General features: G+C 34.7%; 1 protein-coding gene across 1 annotated transcript; it reads right to left on the minus strand.

The window, feature by feature from the left end:
* Nucleotides 1-6,898: 6,898 nt before the first annotated feature.
* On the minus strand, nt 6,899-13,619 carry LOC102802842 (organic cation transporter protein-like). Its single transcript, XM_006812528.1, has 10 exons — nt 13,317-13,619; nt 12,837-12,940; nt 12,569-12,723; nt 11,688-11,856; nt 11,329-11,476; nt 10,350-10,468; nt 9,468-9,685; nt 9,270-9,384; nt 7,226-7,435; nt 6,899-6,938 (listed from the first exon to the last, which is right to left on the minus strand). The coding sequence occupies exons 1-10, from the start codon at nt 13,617-13,619 to the stop codon at nt 6,899-6,901; spliced, it is 1,581 nt and encodes a 526-aa protein (XP_006812591.1).
* Nucleotides 13,620-21,556: the final 7,937 nt, after the last annotated feature.

Raw genomic sequence — 21,556 nt, forward strand, 5'->3', positions numbered from 1 at the left:
AACTATTTCAACATTTTATTCCTTAATTGTTAATGCTTTTATTTTATAATAAAAATATTATTCGATGCACTATTCCTGAACAATAGCGTTGGAAACTAAAACTACCGTAATAAGGACATAGCATCGTTAATGTTCCCATTAAATGACAGCATAATTATTAGCCAACCCTATGAACTGGATGGTATTGTGACCCCATCAAGAGTTTATTTGCAATTGTACATTGACTAAGGGTATATCGAGATCGATGAATCGATAAATATTTGAGAATATTAAATACTTACATCATTTTTTTATTAACAGAGGAAGTTGGGTATGCGTTGGAAGAAATGCCGCTTCTGAACAGGCCACAGCAATGTGAAGTTGGACTAAGTAACCTGACGAACAATCATTGCACTACTAATACCGATTGCCGCGTTGATACTGACAGTGCAATTATTGTTAGAGAACCACATATAAAAGATGAGATATAATTTGAGTATAATGTGTAATTTCTCACAAACAAGACTTTCGAATCACATGTTTCTATATATTTTTTTTTCATATTTGTATATGTTTCTGTAATTTCGGTTTCCTCTGTAATTTTGCGAATGGTTTATGTATCAAATGCGATAATATTTTGTCTTATTTGAAATAATTGTGTAAGCCCGATTGTTTTAGAAGCACGTTAAAATTGTTTAAAGAAAATATAAATCATTACTTCAGATTTCTATTAATACAATTATTCAAACGGTGGTAGTTGTCATGACCAGTTATGTTAGATATATATCCCAACGCATGAAATATTTTTATTTTTACGAAATTTGAACCGGCCTTTCACATGGCTGATGCCAACGTGATAAAACATTCTTCTGCTTATTCAATATTGTATGTGTGGAGGTCTATAGAGGGAGCGCTATATATAGTATGGTGTGCGAATAACTTTGTTTATGCTTAAGTCTGTGCGTCCCTGTGTTGGCCACCATGGCGGTTTAATGTGTCATGTTCTAATTGTTTCCGTCTGTGCAAGTCTGGCAAGTCGATTCTCCTGTTAAATCGACTGAATTCCTTCCAAAGACTGAACTAAAGTGATTATGGAGGTTGTGGAACTCTGGGGACAGACGAAATCATGTTCGCATGAAATTTAGTGACTGGCAGAAGTCTTTTACGAAAGTTGTGGTTGTGTAGATCGACCGCAGAGGTTGCAGTCTGCTGTTGCCATTGTGTTGATTAACACCGTGGTTGAACCAAGTACCCTGGTTTGCGTGAGTACAATCGTTGACATTTTGAGTTCTTAACGCCAGTAATAATTGTTTCCAGTAGATCGACTCGATTAATTATGTTGTCCTATCCTGTTTCAACTAAAGTAAAGACTGTTCGTCGTTGTGGAAAAGTCTAGCCATTCGTATCACGTGACTTTCGGTTGTCGACATCCAGTCGGACTGACTTGGTTACCGTCCCAGACATCTACACAACTTTGATTCGTAAGACATTCAGCATCAAGTCGAAAGTGCAGAAACGGACTGTGACGTTTTACTATTGTGTATTTCCCGGATCAACGTTGTGATCAAACTATTATTTTCTATAACGTAAGTCTGCATTTAGTGTAATTCGCCTGCACTGGCATTGCGTAAGCCAGTGTGTAGTTTGCATTTTGCATGATATTTCCTTACTGATAATTATTTTGTGTCAGATATACATTTATTTAGTCCAGAGTACTTTACCTGGATTGTGTATTTTACTATACATACATATTGTGACTACCATTCTGGTGAGTGATATTACTAAATACTTACCTTAAATTGTGTCATTTTGGTATTCACTTTTGGTATCCTATTGTTGTTATAGTTGTTACATGCATAATTTGGAACTTTGGCCTGCCTTGCATGTTTAAAACATTCTGTATTTTAGATGTCTTTAGTATTCAATAGTTAAACTCATGTGTTATTTTATTATTGAATACTTAACTATTTTCTGTTGATATAAACCAGTGAATATACCATTTCAGTAATCGTGTAGGGATTATATGTACTTTTTTTACTATTACGGTATTGTAGATGAATGCATTGGTTGTTTATTATTTGAACACACAAGTTGCATTACGATAGTCCTAGTATTTTATAGTTAAGCCAATGTATACTGTTGTATTTAGTACGCCTTTGTTACCATAAGACTAGATAAGTAATCTTTTCAATTATAGTATTTTTTTTTTATTGTACCTTACCTGTATTTAATATGTGTGCTAATCTCTGTGATTGCTAGCATATACTTCTATGTACCTGGTGAATACTCAGGCATTCATAGCCTTAGTACCTATTACGTAGTATCTACCAGCACTTAGTGTTTCTAGTTAGTAAATACTATATTTTGTATGTGGTAGTCATTTGTATCAAAGTAAGTTAGCGTTCCTGCATATGCCATATATTCTCTTCAGTACTCTGTACTGATGTGTTGGCCTATATGGTTGTAGCAGTTAGTGGCACTATACATTACCCACAGTCCCCACGACCGCATGTAGCCCACTGCCCCGATATATTACTTGTATCCTACCGTTACTGTGTGTGCAGCTTACATATGCTATATCGTGTGTTGTTCGTATTAAAACGTAGCATTCTCATTGTGGATCGGTATCACTTGTAGTCTTGTTATCAGACGATAACGGAACAATGATTGGGGTCAATGCACTAGTATACCAATAAGTTGTGTTTGTGTGCGACTCGTCAACATTCAATGTTTGTCCACGTATATGAAGATAGTTAAAACAACAATCCCACAAATATTGGCTAAATTTCATTTGAATATTTACTAATATGCCCATGTTCACATGTCGCATGTGACGCACAACTGCAATAAAAGCGTTCTCAACGTGTCCATCACATAGTAAATTACTTTCTGCTCAAGCTACCGCTGTAAGTAGGACCCAATGAATGTTTTTTTTAAATGAAGGGCCAGCCTACGCGTCGCCAATTGTTGCGCACAAAGATATCCCTGCTTATGCCCTATTCGCACACAATAATTGGCGGCGCGTCGTCCCTAAATAAACACACCCCAGTATTTTAAGTCACGAAATGAATCTGATTTAGGCGGAAAGGAAAACAACCCTGACAACACGATCAGATAGCAAGGTAGGTTTGGTCTAATTGAAGATCATATGTCATCTTTCCATCCTCAGAATACCAAATATTAAAGCAAGTATTCAGATCACCAAACAGACAGAGAAACAAACACTCGAAATTGTGCATGTTTGCGATGTGTTTTTTTTGGTGGTATTTATTTTTCATATATGGCGTCAGTTTTATATCACACCACCATCTTGGCAGAATGACTGATTGGGCATCAAGTTAAGGTCATTATTTTATATATACATATCAGGCACTTAAAGGTAAATTATTAAACCTTTAACTTGTATCAAGGCACTATGCAAAGATACAACAAATAATTATAAATCATGCTTATATCAGTTGATATTCCATTGTAACAAGACTTTTTAACTACCAAATTAATTAATTATTTAATTGATTGGCATTTGTCAACACGCTTATGATGAATTAAAAATACACGATTATTGTCAAACCAGATTAGCTCGTGCAAGTTTTCAGGGTGCTGGACCTTGTGATTTTGAATATTAATTGCACCTGTGTTGCGTGATCAGTTAGGGAATGTCATGTCAATGCCAGCAACTCTATACAATGAGGCAACTAGTGTTACAGTACCTTAGCAATCCATGTAAGAATCGCGCACAACATAGTTTTTACCCTTTTAAGCGTTTTGCTTTTCATGGATGTAAACGTGATTATGCGTCTTTGTTTGTCTTTGTAACAATATCTAAAAAATAAATAACTAATACATTTGATAGACAAAGGAACAAATTTAAAAAAAATCCAACTGAAAAATTGAAGCACAACATTTACACATTAGTTATACCTTCTGCCTTCCCAAATATGATATAGTCGATCCATCTTTACATATAAGTAGTATCGGTAACAACGTCATTCCAGACGACACGGACCGTCGAATAGGCGTGTTTGATAGCGTATATCCTATATTAATATGTGCATATTTATTACCTGTGTCGGATCGAAGCAGGGCGTCGGTGGGCTGTACAGTGCTGTATATATGTAATTTTCCCACATATCATAGTAATTCAGTGCAATGAAGCTGTGTAGTACTCGAAAAAAAAAATCAGTCATCTACTTGAAAATTGCTTGGCTGCATAAAAATTACGACGCTATATGAAAAATGCTCCCCTATCTTGAAAATAGCGTCGCATATTGCGAGGTAACCTTCGATCTGCATATATGAATCGGAAGTACAATAAATTCTGTACACCATGTACGATTTTCTTGTGTATGCTTACGAAATCGGGTAAACCAGGTCGAGTTGACTGGGGATGTAAAGCTCCTATCTGTTTGTTAAATGATGTGAAGTCAACCACCGTCCTACTTGGAACACCATATTTGCATCAGTGTTGAATGTATTGGCATGCTGGCTGTATGCTTTGTAGGGAAACGAGTTACAAGTCAGTGCCCATTCTAATCCTATACAACTAAAGTACACCTAATATTAAACAATCGAATCATGGTTATCTAATTTGCACTGTCGACTCGTTACCAAAATCCACTGTACTGTGCATCACGGTTACATCATTAAAACAAAACATTGTGCACATAATGGCGTCCGAACTTTAAATAATTAGCAAACAGTAAACAAATTATTACTACTAAGTTTGGCCTTTATTCTCTGAAATGCGATATGACGGGATTCTTTGACGGCGTATGATTTTGGAAGTTTGGTTAAAACAGCCCTACCAATGGAGCTAAAAAATATGTCCTATAACGTCAGTAACTATTTTTCCCCTGACAACTCGTGTGTGATTGGTAGTTATTTTCCCGCCATGTTTTTCTGTTATGTCAGGAGACCGACAATCAGGACCATCATTCCCCTGGTCATCTGGTAGAGCTACAACTATGACAGTATATACGCATGTTAATATCCCTGCAACTACTTGTGTACGTTTAATATAATCTTTCTCACCCTTATCAAAGATCTTTTGTAATTTTTTAGCATATTGATAACAATGATAAAACTTCTGTTTACCAATTTTGTTGCGTTGGTCAACTTGCCCTACCTGCTATTTTATTTCATATGGCCCCTGCTGTTGCATACACAGTTTGTCCACAGAAGTGAACAACAAAAGCAAAATACTTCAAACCTTTGCTTTTATTGTTAAAATGCGATCTATACTGCTTACTTGACTTGATAACCGCTATGCTATCTGGCAGGTGGTTTCCGAACGATTTCTCATATTAAGGTAGGGATGCAGGTTCGTGTTCGTTCGTTCGTGAGTGAGTGAATTTTTTTTTTGCTTTTTATTATCCAAACAGTCTTGGTTATAGACTGTTCACAATTCTACAAAATTTTAACATACTCAAAAGACGATTATAAAATATAGATAACAGGTGCAAACATTCTCTCTTTTGAATGCTTAGCAAGATTTAGCAAGGCTGCACATAAATAATAAAAGAGAAACATGGTGAAAACAAGAAATGACAGGATCTCCATATCATGCACTATATTTAACTTCTTACAAAATGATAATACATTAAAATTTGGAAGTGTTACAGCCATTTTAATTATGAGTATGAGCAAACTTCTTACTGAGTGAATTGTTATGCAAATTAGCAATTATCCCAGCTTCTATTTAGTGCACATCCCAGAACTTTAAAAAAAATAGCTTCTAGACGCTTTGACCTACTGTTTTGAAATTTTCACAAATGATTGACAATGTGTTTATCTTCAAAACGCCGTCGGGGCATTGTTTTTGGTTGAACAGTGTTACAATAATCGTACAGACAACTAGTCTGGGTGTTAATTGATGCATAAACTTGAAGTAGTGAAATTTGAGCTGCTGCCCTGCAAAATTGACAACTGGTAGACAGTTTTCAAGATGGCACTTTCTTCATAGTAAACTTCAAACTCTGCTATACCAGTTCTAATTCTAGGCCCATTAATTAGTATGCAAGTGCCCTCCACATCACTCATTTGTTATGGGTGCATCAAACCAGTTCATACTGTTATCCCAGTACAGCCAGAATACTCACCGCAAGGCCAATTTCTTTGCCCACTGCAACAGGCACGGATATATCCTCAGACACCTCTCTGATACCAATCCCCATCATAGCAGGAACATGCATGACCTTCTCGTCTCACTTTTTTTTGTGAATTAGCCGTTTGTATTAGTTTGCCCTTGGTGATCGCAACCAGGGAAGGGCCACAGCGGAATTGTCAGATGGAACATTAGTAAGTACGCTGTCAGTATTCGTGCATGCCCCAACTTATGTACGTAGCTTCGTTGCGATGTGGAGTCTAGGGCGCGATGATTGTGAAAATGAATTTATATAGCGCTGTCTTATATTAATGATGAAAAATTACTTTATTCCGTCCAACAAACAGTCGTTATTATATAAGATGTGAGCATTTGAATTTCGAGTTAACGATTCAATCTCACCGGTGCAAAAACGAAAATATAAAATGTAGAATGGTTTTTAGTAATCCCAAAAAATTGCCATTCGAATTTTTCAGCTCTGTTGACATCAAATATGGGCGAGGAGCTTTTCCCAATAATCTACTATGTTTTCGTTTTCATTTTATTTCTATCCTTACAATTTCTTGACAGAATGTTAAGGTTGCTAGTTCTCAGTTAAGATGACATAATTCGTTTGGCGTCACTGACTCTATTAGTTGCAATACTTATATTAGAGTTTATCAGCTATGCTGTGTAATGTTTAACACAACTGAAATTGGCAGCTCCTAGTTATGGTTCAAAACATCGTGGGTTACTGACAAGATAAAATCCACTCTTTAATTGTATACGATGTTGACAGATTCGTTTTCAATTTCAAACCATTGTACCGTTGACATCCTAGAGTTCCTTGGTCATGGTTTCACAAGAAGGAAGTTTTCTGTGTAAAAAGAAAATACATTATTGTATTCAGTTACCCCATTTTAGCTTTCATTTGCATGGTCGCCCACTGATCTCCAGTTTATGACCGAATCATATATACGTGGTAGAATTGATATGACGGAAAAGCAAGTCAACACAGAAGCTACGCTCTGATCCGTCTGTTGACATTGTGGCACCGCGTAGCCAGTCACGCACAGTTTTGTAAGTATCTTTTAGATATTCTAGATCTCCCAAGAATAATTCTGTAAATCGTGCAAATGTAAAACGAAATAATAACATCCATACTTTTCGAACATCTCAGCCTCGTTTATGTTCGCAGGAAGTTTTCTGCGTCTTGTTTCAGGTAAAGTTAATACCAAAAAAGCCGACATGATTGATAGGCCTCCAAACACAAGCTGTGGCAATGGGTTCCAGGTCATTCGAAGGGGCAGAAGAAGAGGAGCAAGCGAGCTAGCCAGAATTGAACAGGATGAAGTAGACATTACTCCAACCGACCTTGAAAAACAAATGTTTGATCGAATTAGTGTTTATTAAAATGTATGGATGAACGTAACCTTTCATTGGTGCCTGTACAACACACTCCATTTCACTGAGACAAAAGTACGTTTTTTAGTCATTAGAAGGCACATACTTTTGAGGAAGCCATCGACACCAAGAATACATCACGAATGTAGAGACTAGATTCACACAGTTGCATTGAACAGTTGCAGACTATGAACATAAATGATAATGAATGGCTAAGACTTTGGAAGATTCAACCGACTGTCATACTCTGAGTTTGTCTACTATTCGCCGAACATATTTTTCATCAAAATGTCACAAAGAATGATGAAAAAAATAAATGGCTTTTCGCTTGTCAAAATGGCAATACATTTTAGGGAATCAGATTTGCAGATAACTAAACACAACAACTTCATATAGCTGTGTAAGCAAGACACATCGATGAAATCTAAATCTTTTTACCATTTCTAAGATTATATGCAAGTGAAAAAATTTACGTAAGCATGTTATCATTTACAATATTCGACTGAATTACATTATCAATAATACGTCACCATGTGATTGCAACAATGCATATAAACAATAGACTATCCACGAGTGTTGAAAATTACAAAAGATTTGGTGTAGTTATCAACATTTGTTGTTCGACTTCAATATTCGACAGCGCCACTATAGTTGATAAAGTGTCTAATTGAAAAGGTGAATTTTCCAGAATATAACAGCGACCTCTACGGCGAATATTTTATAAAAGTAAGTCGATAAAAGCGCCCTCAATTGTCAAACAAATAGTTTTAGCCCGCTAACAATGTAGATAGCAACAATTGTTCAATTACTTAGATAGAAAAACCGTAATATAGGTAATGGGTCGATCCGATAACACATTTTATTTGGGGTTATACGTACGTACTACAATATCTTTAGTCTTGATTCAATTGAAGCAATACTGTGTCTTGAGCCCAAATTAAATAACTTACCATACATAAACCTAAATACGGATTGCTTCCAGATTTCTTACTTTAAACAAAAATTGTATGAGGCACGTCTTGTTATGGCAAATCGCTTGCAATACTATTTGGTCATATTTTAGTCTGTTACATAATACAATAAATTCTAGTGTTTTATCCGGTATTTTATGGCCATGAACATAATTGAAACTTAAATAATCGAAAAAATAATGTGTTAATTGGGTCGCAGGCGCTTGTTTTCCAGTTACGCGTTGAATACTTGCAAAAACACGCTTTAAGATTCTCCTTCTTTTTATATTCCAGCAAAAAACATTGCTCCCATAAACAGCAATCTGGAAAGGTGACATTCACCACGTAGAATTTGCTTGGTTTTACTTCGTTGACAGAGGGCGTATTGAACAAGTTAATCAGGATACACTGTAACAATATTATCATTGTAAATAATCACGATATAAATGTCACACTTTAAAGAATATTGCGCTTAAATTTGTTGCTTCTAGTCATTCAAATTCATTCATTTGGTAACACATATGTGCTGTCTGTGTTTAGTTCATTTCGAAATTTTGTTTTGAATGTGCTCGTACGTCCAGTATTTTTGAATTTCTTGGTCGTTTTTTTGTAGACGTAATGCAAGTTCACAATTATTTGCGTGAAACATGTCAAATGAAATTAAATGCCAGTTTTATTCAGCTCAGCTCTGCATATCAATGTCAATACACTTGTGACTATGTACACACATGTGCATTTATGGTGTGCAGTAATATTATTCTTTGGCTGCAAAATCCATTTCAAATATTGTAATCAGATGAGGTGATCATTTATTGTATGTTGAGAGTTGAACGAATTAACACGTTTTTGCTTACCTTAATGTTGTAGGGAAGAGCTCTCCTGCATATAATTGACTGACTGCATAGCCCACTGTGGCTGCAAACTTTCCAACCATGTACACAGCAACCATGACCCATAATGTACCTCCACCTGTGGGTATAAACGGGTGATAATATATAAGAATAATAAGCAAATATTGGTGTCGATTAATATTCAATATGAACTATACTTACACTGAGATATAAATGCACTTGATACAGTCGCAATAGCTGCTATCATGGAAGATATACATATGGTCAGTTTTCTACCACAGCGTGTTTCTACCAAATACATCGACGAGGAATAAGCTACAATCTCGACAGCTCCAGCAATCAGAGCATTCGTGTAATTATTGCCGCCTAGATTCCCAACGTTGAAAGTTAATCCGTAATACAGCAAACTCAATGAAGAGCTACAGTAAATAAAAACACGTGAACTACTCAACGTATTGTTACATACATGAGAGTTTTGACCTTTAACAGTTTTTTTTGGTAATGTTAGTATGAGCTTTTGTTGAAAATATATTTCCTTTTTAAAAAAAACGGAACTTACACACAGTAGTAAATGATCAGAGTTTTTCTTCTCATATTTCGATGGCGAAAAAGACTGAAAAATGTATCAGTTGAGCCATTTTCTGGTGGAATTGTCTGAAATAAAAACAAATTACTGATGCTTACTACATGCTCGTAATTGCAAGTAAGCAAACAAACATGAAAGGCGTTGCGATGCTGTACATTTTTGTATTTGTAACAGATGACAATTTAATGAATCGATTTAGGTTACTCTTCTAAACCATTGAATAAGTGAATTATTTATTTATTTAGAGGAATGAATTGAATTACTATATTTTCAATGTGAAACGCCAATTCTATTCTATAGAATTAAAAATCCTATCATACACTTTATCATATATGCATATATACCCGCAAATATATTCGTAAATTCAAAAATATATCATTACATTTTGATTTACCCCGACTAACATATTCTAGATCTATACTGATAGGATCCTTTGTGGAACGAAATGAGACTTTCAGAAGCACTAAAATCGCAGCGAACGATTTTGTCTCACTGACCCGGCTCTTAGACACGTTGGTCTAGGGTCCGTGAGGTTGGTACGCGAAAGCAAATATGCCTGCTCTATTCCTGTGGTGACTTTGCCGGTAAACTCGTGTTTATCTTCGCTATGTACATTCTGTATTCATGCATAAGTCATTATAGCATTCCAAATAGCACGAGGGATAGCTAGTAAGCAATGGAATATCGACCCAAATATGCATGTACTAGTGTACCCCGGAGACTGACATTTGGCCAATAAACACTATAAAATCGTAACTTTCGAACAGCTATCCATTAAACTGGCATTATTTTTGGCTATGATTTGCACGGTCTTGCTGTATAAAACCATGGCATGGGGCAGTATACTTATTACAATGGCCTGGACGGTCTGGGCATTCTAGCTATTATAATACGAATAGTCTGGAATAGTCTACCTATTATGTTACGACAGTCTTGCTATTATAATAAGATGATCTGATCGGTCTGGCTATTATAATGCAATGGTTTTAAACAGCCTAGCTATTATAATACGATAGTCTGGAATAGTTTACCTATTATAATACGATGGTCTGGGGCAGTTCAGCTATTATAATACAAAGGTCTGGGATAGTCCTGCTATTATAATACGATGGTCTGAGACCGTCTAGGTATTTTAATACGATGATATTACACAGTCAAAATATTATAGTACGATGGTCTGATCGGTCTAGTTATTATACTACGGTGGTCTGCTCGGTCTAGCTATTATAACACGATAGTCTACGATAGTCCAGCTATTATATCACGATGATATTGGACAATCAAGCTATTATATTACGATGGTCTGCTCGGTCGAGTTATTATAATACTATGATAAAGGACAGTCTAGCTATTGCATGACGATGGTTTGAGACAGTCTAGCTTTACTTTTATATTACGATTATCTGGAGCAGACAATGGTCTGGAATGAGTTACTGTGGACACTAAGGACACTAAACGTGATATACACAGACATACCTTCAAAACACATTTCTCTTTATTCAAATCTTCAAATACACTCTCTGGTAGAATGACCTTATTGACTTTAGCCATTTTTTGTAGCACCTTTTTAGCTTGTTCAACTTTGCCGACTGATAGTAACCATCGTGGAGATTCAGAGAGTAACCTAAGTGGATGAGAACATTTTTTTAGCTGTTGATTTATTTGTGTTTCATTAAGTTCAACTGTTTAATTAGTATCGCAAATTACAACAGCATAAATATAATACTATATGATAATTCATTTTCAAATGGTCTAAAATAGTCTAAAACAAATAAACGAATATGACCCTTAGGTTTCACGCCACTAAAATATACAATGAAATAATTTCCACTTACCACCAATATGAAAGAAGAGCTGCAGCGGAAACACTGATGACGAGAACAAGAATTGACCAATCACGAATAAAGAAAGCTATCAAAGGTAATACAGTGAATCCCAGACTATAAAATACTACACACGCCATCGTCATAGAACCTCGTTTTGAAGGACCAACGATTTCTGAAACTGCAAGGAACCCAATATAGAATTTGTATCAGTGTATGTGATTAACATAAATGACGGAGCTGTAGGAACGATGTCAATGTTATGTTGTACAATTTGTTTCAACAATAATCTGTTAAAGAGATACCATTAATGGTATTAATAATAACATATTAATTTGTACGTATGAACTAGTGAATGTCAGAATCGAGTTTCAGATTATCCTGTTGCTTGGCTAACATGCGTGGTCAGACTTTAGGTCAACATATTAGATAATATAATAGATATTATCTCAATTTTGCGTGATATACGGACGTGTATAGAAATGTAAGTGTTATATTCGAATGCTTACAATGTTTCTGTAGTGTTTCGAAGATATAATTTTAATTTTGTTTTGAACATGTAATTGTATCTAGTGCAACTGCATTGTGTTGAAAGTTTACAAAATGGCCTTACATATTTCTCACTCACATGCACGCTTGCGACACAATAATGCATCATTTATTAAATTTGATATGCACGCATATACAGTTGTCAATTGGCATATAAATTTGGTATACACCCTTTTCTCACTGGGGACAAACTGTAAATATAATGTAAAAAATAAAATAGAAGGAATAATAAGAATGCACATCTATTCCGGCCGAAAGGTGTTACAGAAACATACCCATGAATGGACTTAGACATACTTGAAATAACATGAGTGGGCAGTTATGAATAAATAAATCAAACTTACCAAATACAAAAACTTGTGAATACATACCAAACATAGCTATGCCTACCATGAAATTACAGATAAAGAACACAACAGTGGTTCGTATCACAGATTGTAAAGCTCCAAATACCACGAATATAGTTATGTTAATCATCAACGTTGGTCGACGCCCAATCCTGGGTAAATAAATAATGTAAAATATATTTTTGGACTGCTGAAACTATTAAATAATCTCTCCAAATTCCAGTTTAAAAGAAATTGCGTTCCATTTAATTTAGTTAGAACTAACCTGTCTGCCAACTGGCCCATGAATATATTAGCCAGGAATGGACCAACTAAAAGTATTGTTGTTGAAAGAGGACCCAGATAATACCGGTCGCAAACAAAACCAAACTGTAACGATAAAATGTTTATACAGGGTAAATAACATTAATATAGTTTACCGAACTTTAGCCTTAGCTTTAATCCGATTTTCAAACAATCTTTTAAGTATGATTCTTTGGATTAGACATTGGTTTTTATGCAACTGAGTGTTTTGTTTTTATGTTTTAGTATTAGTATTTTATCACGCACAAAGTCTAGTGTCATTAGTTGATGCTATGAAAAATATAAATTTATAAAAACCTAAATTTGTAACAGTGGCAATTTGCATAGGGAGATATTCATATCTCTGGATCAATCATTACCTAGTGTGCATATATTATGTCTGTCCCTGCCGTTATGTCAAGCATAAAATTAATTGACTATTGTAATACAAACATTATCTAACCTCTTGGACAGCGGTGGATGTATACTGGCTTGTATCGTATTCCATCTTGTCACCGCAATTCATCGTTTTCCATGTATGATTATCATGTGTGTTCATCAAGTCAATGACGTCAGTAGTATTGACATCATATCTAAGACAACTGCTAAATTTCCACTTGGTGCCACAAGCACTGCTAACAGTTTCATTCGGAAGTGCCAAGGTTTTCGCAAACAAGTCACAATTTGTAGTAGCGTTAATGTATTTGCACTGTGTGACGAGATCTTCGTATCCAGGAAGCCTGCACCAGTGGTCTGTTTCCGCCATTATAAAAACAATCGAAGCTACTCGCATACCATTGGGTATGATAGACAAACCGAGTAATAGGAACGTGCGTTTCTGAAATGTACCAAACTCACCCAAGTGGTGTTTTAAGATATCGTCGTAATGCTTCATTTTAACTGATCCAATTTGGATTGTTTTGTCGATTTCAGGAGTAAGCACAGCATTCGTTAATTCATGGATCTAGTGTGCTAAATATGGAAACAAGAAACATAATGCCATATAATTCTGTTTATTGTTACTAAAGATTTGCAGACATTGGCTATTAACTCGCCATTTTACTTCTAGAAATCTGCAGCTATTGGAAACGGCGGATTTTTCTTAACTTTAATAATAAAAAAAGCATAGCTAAATGATATCAAATTATACTGATGAATAGGGGAGGGTGCTCAAGATTCTTGATCACAATAACATTATTTAAATTTGAATCAGGTGTGATCACGACCTACTAAAAACCTGACTTTTCTTCCCTTCAGATCGCAAAGAATAATTTCTTTTACACAAATAGCAATTACACTCAATTCATATCGTATTTGTTGGTATTTGCGCACTTAATTAACTATATACACAACTTTTAACAAAATAGTCTTTCGACAAAACGTTGTGAACTGAACTGCTATGTGGCATTGTAATATCATTATAGATCATTAAGACAAAGGTGTCATCTGATAGGTAAATTTCCCAGTTCTACTTTTTGTTGAAATTGGGGTAGCTGATTTTGAAAATACATGTTTTACAGGAGATGTCGTGTGCGTTGAGCCTTGATTTCCGTTTAAACTCTAGTTTTCGTCAAAATATTGTATATAGTTATGTGTAACTTGAGTGTGTCCCTAAAAACAGTATCGCAGCGTAGTAGGTCTTAGCTTACTTTACAGAACTTCGACCTATTAAAATGTTTGAATTAGCAAATCATTTGAGCAATTGTGACTATTTGCCGAAAACAAAGTTCAAAACTGAAGAGAAACGTACTCACTAAACACCTGTATATTATGCATTTGTGAAATATGCGTCTCACAAGTGACCAAAAACACTAGTTTGTCAGACAATTTATATTTCCAGTGACGCCTTGCCCCTTAAATTACTGGTTTGTATCTACGAAGATTTGACCAAAAAGGCGTTTTAAGTTGAAATTTAAGCATTTATCGAATCAGCACTTATAGATTTAACGGGAAAGGTTGGCCATATTTCTCCTTCATGAAATTCTTCTACATTTTACCGCGAATAGGATATTGAAATTAAATCAAACTTAAACGCGTCCGTATACACCTGTATTGACCACAGAAACTGGTCTAGCACATTTTTTTCAAGGTTACACCTTCCTCTTATGGTGTGCCATTAGGGCCAAAATTGAAATAAATAAAAGATTAAATATAAGATCAGATAAATAAATAAAAGAATAAATAAAAAAATAAAATTAAGAATAGAACAAGAAACAAAAGACTAAATTGAAGAATAGAACGATAACTTGAAAAATAGAAGATTAAATAAAATAATAAAATAAAAAAATAAATAGAAACAAAGAACAATAATTAAAAGAAAAAATAGAAAAATCAATAAATAAAAGAATAGAATAATAAATGTTTTAAAAAAGCAGTTTAAAAGTAAACCGCCGTTGCGTCGCAACGAAGCTAAAAAAATGACCCCAACCTTTAACCCCGACGTCCCAACGTTGGGGGAAGTCAACATCAACAGGGGGTACTGATCATCGTCGATTCCGTTTGCTAACAAATGTGAAACACTTCACCAAGGCGCTGATGACGTGGCGAAATTATTGGCCGAAGACCAGTCAAGTCGTGGCTTGATGAACTAAGTCATTCACATTTACAAATAATCCTGCCAATATTGTCAGCGCCTTCAAGCTCCCTCGACGCCGGCAGGTCTTTAACAAAATGACACACGACTTTTCAGTTGATAAGGCAGCCTAGTTTAAGGGGGTCATGTAACGTTCTGGAAATAGTCGCCCAAAACCTAAAAACAAGGTCTAAACACACGGAAACATAAATACTGAGGATAAGGAACAATTGAAACTTTTTTTTATATAAGACTCTGGACCTGCTGTTGCTTTGTGAAGCCATTAAGAAACAAATCTATCATTGAAACCAGAAGTGACGACAAGTTCAAAATTATGTAAGTGTTCTTGTCTGTTTTGTATTTATTTATTTATTTATTTATTTATTTATTTATTTATTTATTTATTTATTTATTTATTTATTTATTTATTTATTTTAATTATTGTGCTTTGTTTCTATTTATTCTTTCACTTTTTTTATTTATTGTTTTATTGTTTTATTTATTTTTCTATTTTTTTAATTTATCGTTCTTTTCTTCAATTTAGTCTTTTATTCTTTGATTTATTATTTGATTTATTTATTTATTTATTTATTTATTTATTTATTTATTTATTTATTCTTTGATTTATTTATTTATTATTTGATTTATTGGTGTTTTTCAATTTTGGCCCTAATGGCACACCATGTTCTCCTTGTTCTTCTGGTATATTATTTCAAATCACCGTCAAACAAAACGAGCTGTGGCTGATGCAACTGTTGATGAAACATTCTTCGTTCCATTCATTGTGCTATACCGTGTGCTGCCAGTTTTTAAAACATTGCATTCTCATTGTGGATCGGACAATAACAGAACAAAGCTTGAGGTTAATGCACTATCATACTCGTCAACATTCAATGTTTGTCCACGTGTATGAAGCTAGTTCAAACGACCACCCCGCCAATATTGGTTAAAGTTTCCTGTCATTTGAAAATTTACCAATATGCCTATGTTCGCATGTGACATACATCTGCAATACGAGCGACCACAACGCGCAAATCACATAGCACATTTCGTTCAACTCAAGCTATGCTATAAGTATCCCACTGCACGAAATAAAGGACTTAATGGGATGTTCGCATAATTAATAGCCTCGCCAATTATTGCGCAAATCTATGCATATGCCCTATTCTCAAACAATAATTGGCGGCGCGTCGTCCTTAAATAAACACACCAAAGTCACGAAATCAATCTGATTCAACTCTGACAGCACAGGCAATAGCAAGGTAGGTTGGGTTGAATTGAAGATCATATGTCATCTTACCATCCTCTCATTCTTAGTGTTATGCCATCAGGATACCAAAGGGGAAGACATTAACACGTCACCAGAAATTCTGTTCGACGTATTACAAAGTTTACCCTCTGAAAGAGTATACAAACATTTGAGACCTGCGACCCCGTTGGAAATAAATAAAGGCTGTTCTACACGTAACGATTCTCGGAGCAACTTTTATGGCGACACTACGACAGCTACGGGTCCAATAGGGAACTGACCTTGACGACTACTTGTCAACTTGTCATACATTGCGTTTATATCATACAAATGAAACATCTTAATAGGCAGAACATGTCGCTAGTCGTTATGTGTGCTCTGTCTTACCGATTTATCTTTCTATCCAGATTATCCACAATGCTCGACACATCTGCATGTAGCAAATTAAATTAAATGAGATGTGTACTGGTCGATGTACTAAGCCATAGACATGTTAGGACAGTTTCCCATTACTTGGTGTCAAGTAATTAAAACAAATCAAGCTAGTGTTTTCAGTTGCATTATTTAGGAAGTGTTTCGATTGGTTCGCAAATTAAATGGAAGTCCTGATTGCGAAAATATGATAAACTCATTGATTTGATACCGTTTCTTACCTTTTAGCTTACACGTCTTACGTCCATCCAGCCTGCACTGGCGTCAGTTTTATATCACGCCACTATTGCAGGTAAATTATTAAACCGTTTACTTGTATCAAGGCACTATGCCAAGAAACTACAAATAATTATAAATCTCCTTTAAATCCATTGATATTCCATTGTAACAAAAAAATTGTAAACAACTGTTAATACCAAACTAATTAATTAATTATATATATATATATAATTAATTGGCATTCGGATGAAATGAAAATACTCGACTATTGTCGAATAAGATTAGCTCGCAGAAGTTTCCAAAGAGCTGGCTGGACATTGTGATTTTAAATATTATTTGCACTTGTGTTGCATGGCCAATTAACGAATGCCGTTTCAATGCCAGAAACTATATTCAATATTTGGGAAATGATACAACTTGTATAATTGACAATCCATGCAAGAATCGTGAACAATAATTATTACATGCATATTGTACAACAAAGCTTTTATAACTTTGAGCGTTCTGCTTTTCATAGATGTAAACATGAATACACGTCTTTTTTGGTCCGGGATTAAATATCATGTCGTTACATGACCGCGTTTAGCAAATATATATAAAACATGATTTAAAGTGACCGTCAAACCATGACAATGGGCGGTGATAATGATTTATGAAATTCAACTGACAAAAATGAAGGAACAAATTTGTACATTTTTTTTATCTTTTGCCCTCCTAAATATATAATTGTCGATCACTGTTTACAAGTCATATCAGTAACAGCGTCATTCCAGACGACGGCGGCCGTCAAAGAGGCGTGACCGATGGCGTAGATCCAATATCCATGTATGCATATTATTACTTGCGTGAACTCAGCACGTCGTAAGGGCCTACGGTGCCGTATATGTATATTTACCCCATATATCATAGTAATTCAGTGTAATAAAGCAGTGTATTGCTATATCTACATACTGTATAGGTAAAATCATCTGGGTGGTGTGTAGAATGACCTACTGACATCATGACTGACTAACGCAAAAGAAGCTAATATTTCGAAATATTTTTAGAATTTGTATCGAAATTATATTAATACGAATATTTGGGAAATAAAGCCGCGTATATGTAAAACTTTGCCTTGAACAAATATTTTATTCAGGACTAGTGGCGATTGTTCAAGGATTGGAAACGGTCATGTTTTGAATTGACTACAAAATTAGTATTTGTGTTACTAATGCATCCATGAAACCTTAAAGATAGTGAGGACTCCAGCAATAACTATATTTCGTAATCGCAATAGGGTAAACTAGCGATAATTTGTGTTTATAGAACGGCGATCAATTTTGCCGAAGAGCCAGAACGTTTTACGATGTCGTGAATACACGCACACAAACTACTGTTTTTTTCTTAGTCATTAGAAGCTGTGAAATTGTACATACCAAATACAAGGATACCAAATTCGTGGAATATTAGATTTATTAGGAACTAATGAAAAATAGTAATGAGTGTAATAAATCAAATATTCTAGTCTTCATTATATTATATGTCGATATTATAAGTTAAAAAATAATAGATAGAGACAAACCCTGGCAGGGGTTTTGTGTTCACTATATAATTTGACTACAGATCATGCGGCTTCAATATTGACACAAATTACCCAAAGTCAAATAGTGTGTTTTGGGTGTTCAGTATTCAACTACAAAATAAAAATGGCTAGGGATTTCAAACACGGCCAACAATTATTCTGTATCTTTCGAATAAGCTAGTTAACATTTCACGTCAAAGGTCACGATTATACGTAATCTTCCGATAACTAACAGAAAATTGCCTTCACACTAGACCCAATCTCGCATATGTTATTTATTTTTACAAATACATTCAAATTATATAACTTAATTTATCTGTATTAACCTAAGTTTAATACCAGGTAATTTACATAATTTAATAATAATAATAATATTTGGTAGACCAATCTCCAAAACTATTTACTGTTAAATGCATCAATTATTCATTGTGTTTTAATTTTGCCAGTTTTCGTTGATAAGTTAATTCTGTTAAATTAAATCTATGTGTTCCTTGAAAAATTAGTGAATATGATCAAAACATAACAATCCTGATATTAAATGTCAGTGGAAGTAAATGTTTTTACAGTAGGTCATCCATGCACACATAATAACTGTATATGATTTTGGTCGGCTAAAGTTTACAACTACAACAACAATGACAACAACGAACTATAGACATATCACCACTACAATGACTTTCATTTCAATACAGACAAAAATTATTGTACTTACATTTGACCCAATATTGTCACCTTTATACTATTTTTCAATACTACAATTACAAGGCTCATATGCTTCATCTAAATATTCATCCATCTCGTGTACCAAATTTTCCACCCGACTTTCGTTCACCTATTTGATTTGGCGTCCAGGACACAATAAAGCAGAATCAATTAAGTATGTATCTTATTGGGAATGGCTACGAATAAAATTAATAAAGTGTACTGAAAGCTATATATTATAGTATTCATGGAGCAGACACAAACATTGAAGATAACTTTGGTTGCTGAAATGGTTAGTTAGTCGCTTGCCAGTCCACATAAAGTGCCATTTGATTACTATTATCATCACTGATATTTATAAAAAAAATATATCGCAGTAAATTTGGATACAAGGCGGGATAACAATGAACTATTATATGAACTGTTCTCTTTAGTTGGGTCAAGTTTTAAGTGTGCAGAGTATACCAAGTATATCACATTTTGACAAATAATATACTTCCCTTCGCTTTTACGTGAACACACATCAATTGTAATTAAGAAAGCGCCACAGTATTGATTAAGTGGTGAAAAAAAAACTAATTCCTGGCGTTGATGGCGCACATTTCCAAGGAAATGTTGCATAGTGGCATTGTAATTTTACGGATAATTCTTATGTTTTATATATGATTTTGATTAGCTATGCGATTATTAACATTTGCGAATGTAATTCCAATTGTCAAATGAAAATTGACACATGATTGGTGAAATATACTGCAAGATAAAGCAGATCGTATTTGGAAAATAAACAGAGGCTATAAGAAGAGGCGTATTTAGACGCGTATAGGGCCTGAGTTATGGTCCCCTCTGCAAATTGAACGTCCATCTGTGGGGGTTTTGTGAGGTTAAGTCTATCATATTCCTGTGATGTATTTATGTGAGTGCACCATGCAACCTCTAAAAATGAATGTATAATCACGCCCACTTATTTGATGAACTGAATTAAACATGTCTATTCAACTTTAAATTAACAGGTGTTTTAAATTTTGATCTGACATAATAAATGAATGTCTAACGAAGGTTGTGAATGTTGGATACTGTGAATCACATATTTTATAACTGGACGGTTGTCATGAGATATTAGTACCACTGCCTGACCTGCAAAGGATAATTACCACTTGCTACATTGCTTGCTACCAACAACAACGCTACAATGTTCATTGTTTTAAACATTTGAACGAACAAAGGTCAATAACATGCACAATTGGAAATGATCACATGATCGATACCATAGTGATACGATAACATACACAGTTTGGGGGTGGTACACAGGCACCACAACAGAGTACAAAATTAATGAAATATACATTAACACGACTTCTTGATTATATGATGCATCTGTTTTTCTTGGTCTTTTGCTGTACTACAAGCATGAAATACTGACTGAAGATGGTTGGTGGTGACGATTGACCGTTTACTGTGACAAGGTGAGTTAAATAAGTTTTAGAAACGAAATTAGTTTTCACAGGAAAACGTTATTTTTTTCCAAAGTAGTGAAACGTCCACTTGTACTATATTTATTTCGTCTATCATTATTCATGTTTTGTTGTTTCAAGCTGCTGTGGTTAATATTCCAAAAATCATTGTCCCAAAGTTATGCTTTTTTTCGTTGGACGTTTCAATCTCCAGTTCTTAGCGCTTAACCCAGGTTAGGTTAGGTTAAGTTATTTTACAGTTTACAACCAAAGTTGAATTTTAAAGAAACTACATTAGAAATTAATGTAATATTAGCAATGTTAATGAAGCGAACGTAGTTCGTTCGAATACTTTGAGTGCCCTTTCGCGTACGCCAGCGATGCATGTCGAGTCTGCTTTTTTGTTTTTCTTCATTAATGGGGTGTACTTAGTGTAGTACAATTGTACTACTGAGTAAAAAGTCATAAACCTGTACTTTCAAACTCCGCTCGCTCCATTAACATTACTGGCCTTATT

This window comes from Saccoglossus kowalevskii, chromosome 15 (genome assembly GCF_978046115.1).
Source record: "Saccoglossus kowalevskii chromosome 15, keSacKowa6.1, whole genome shotgun sequence".
NCBI classification, from domain to species: Eukaryota; Metazoa; Hemichordata; class Enteropneusta; family Harrimaniidae; genus Saccoglossus; species Saccoglossus kowalevskii.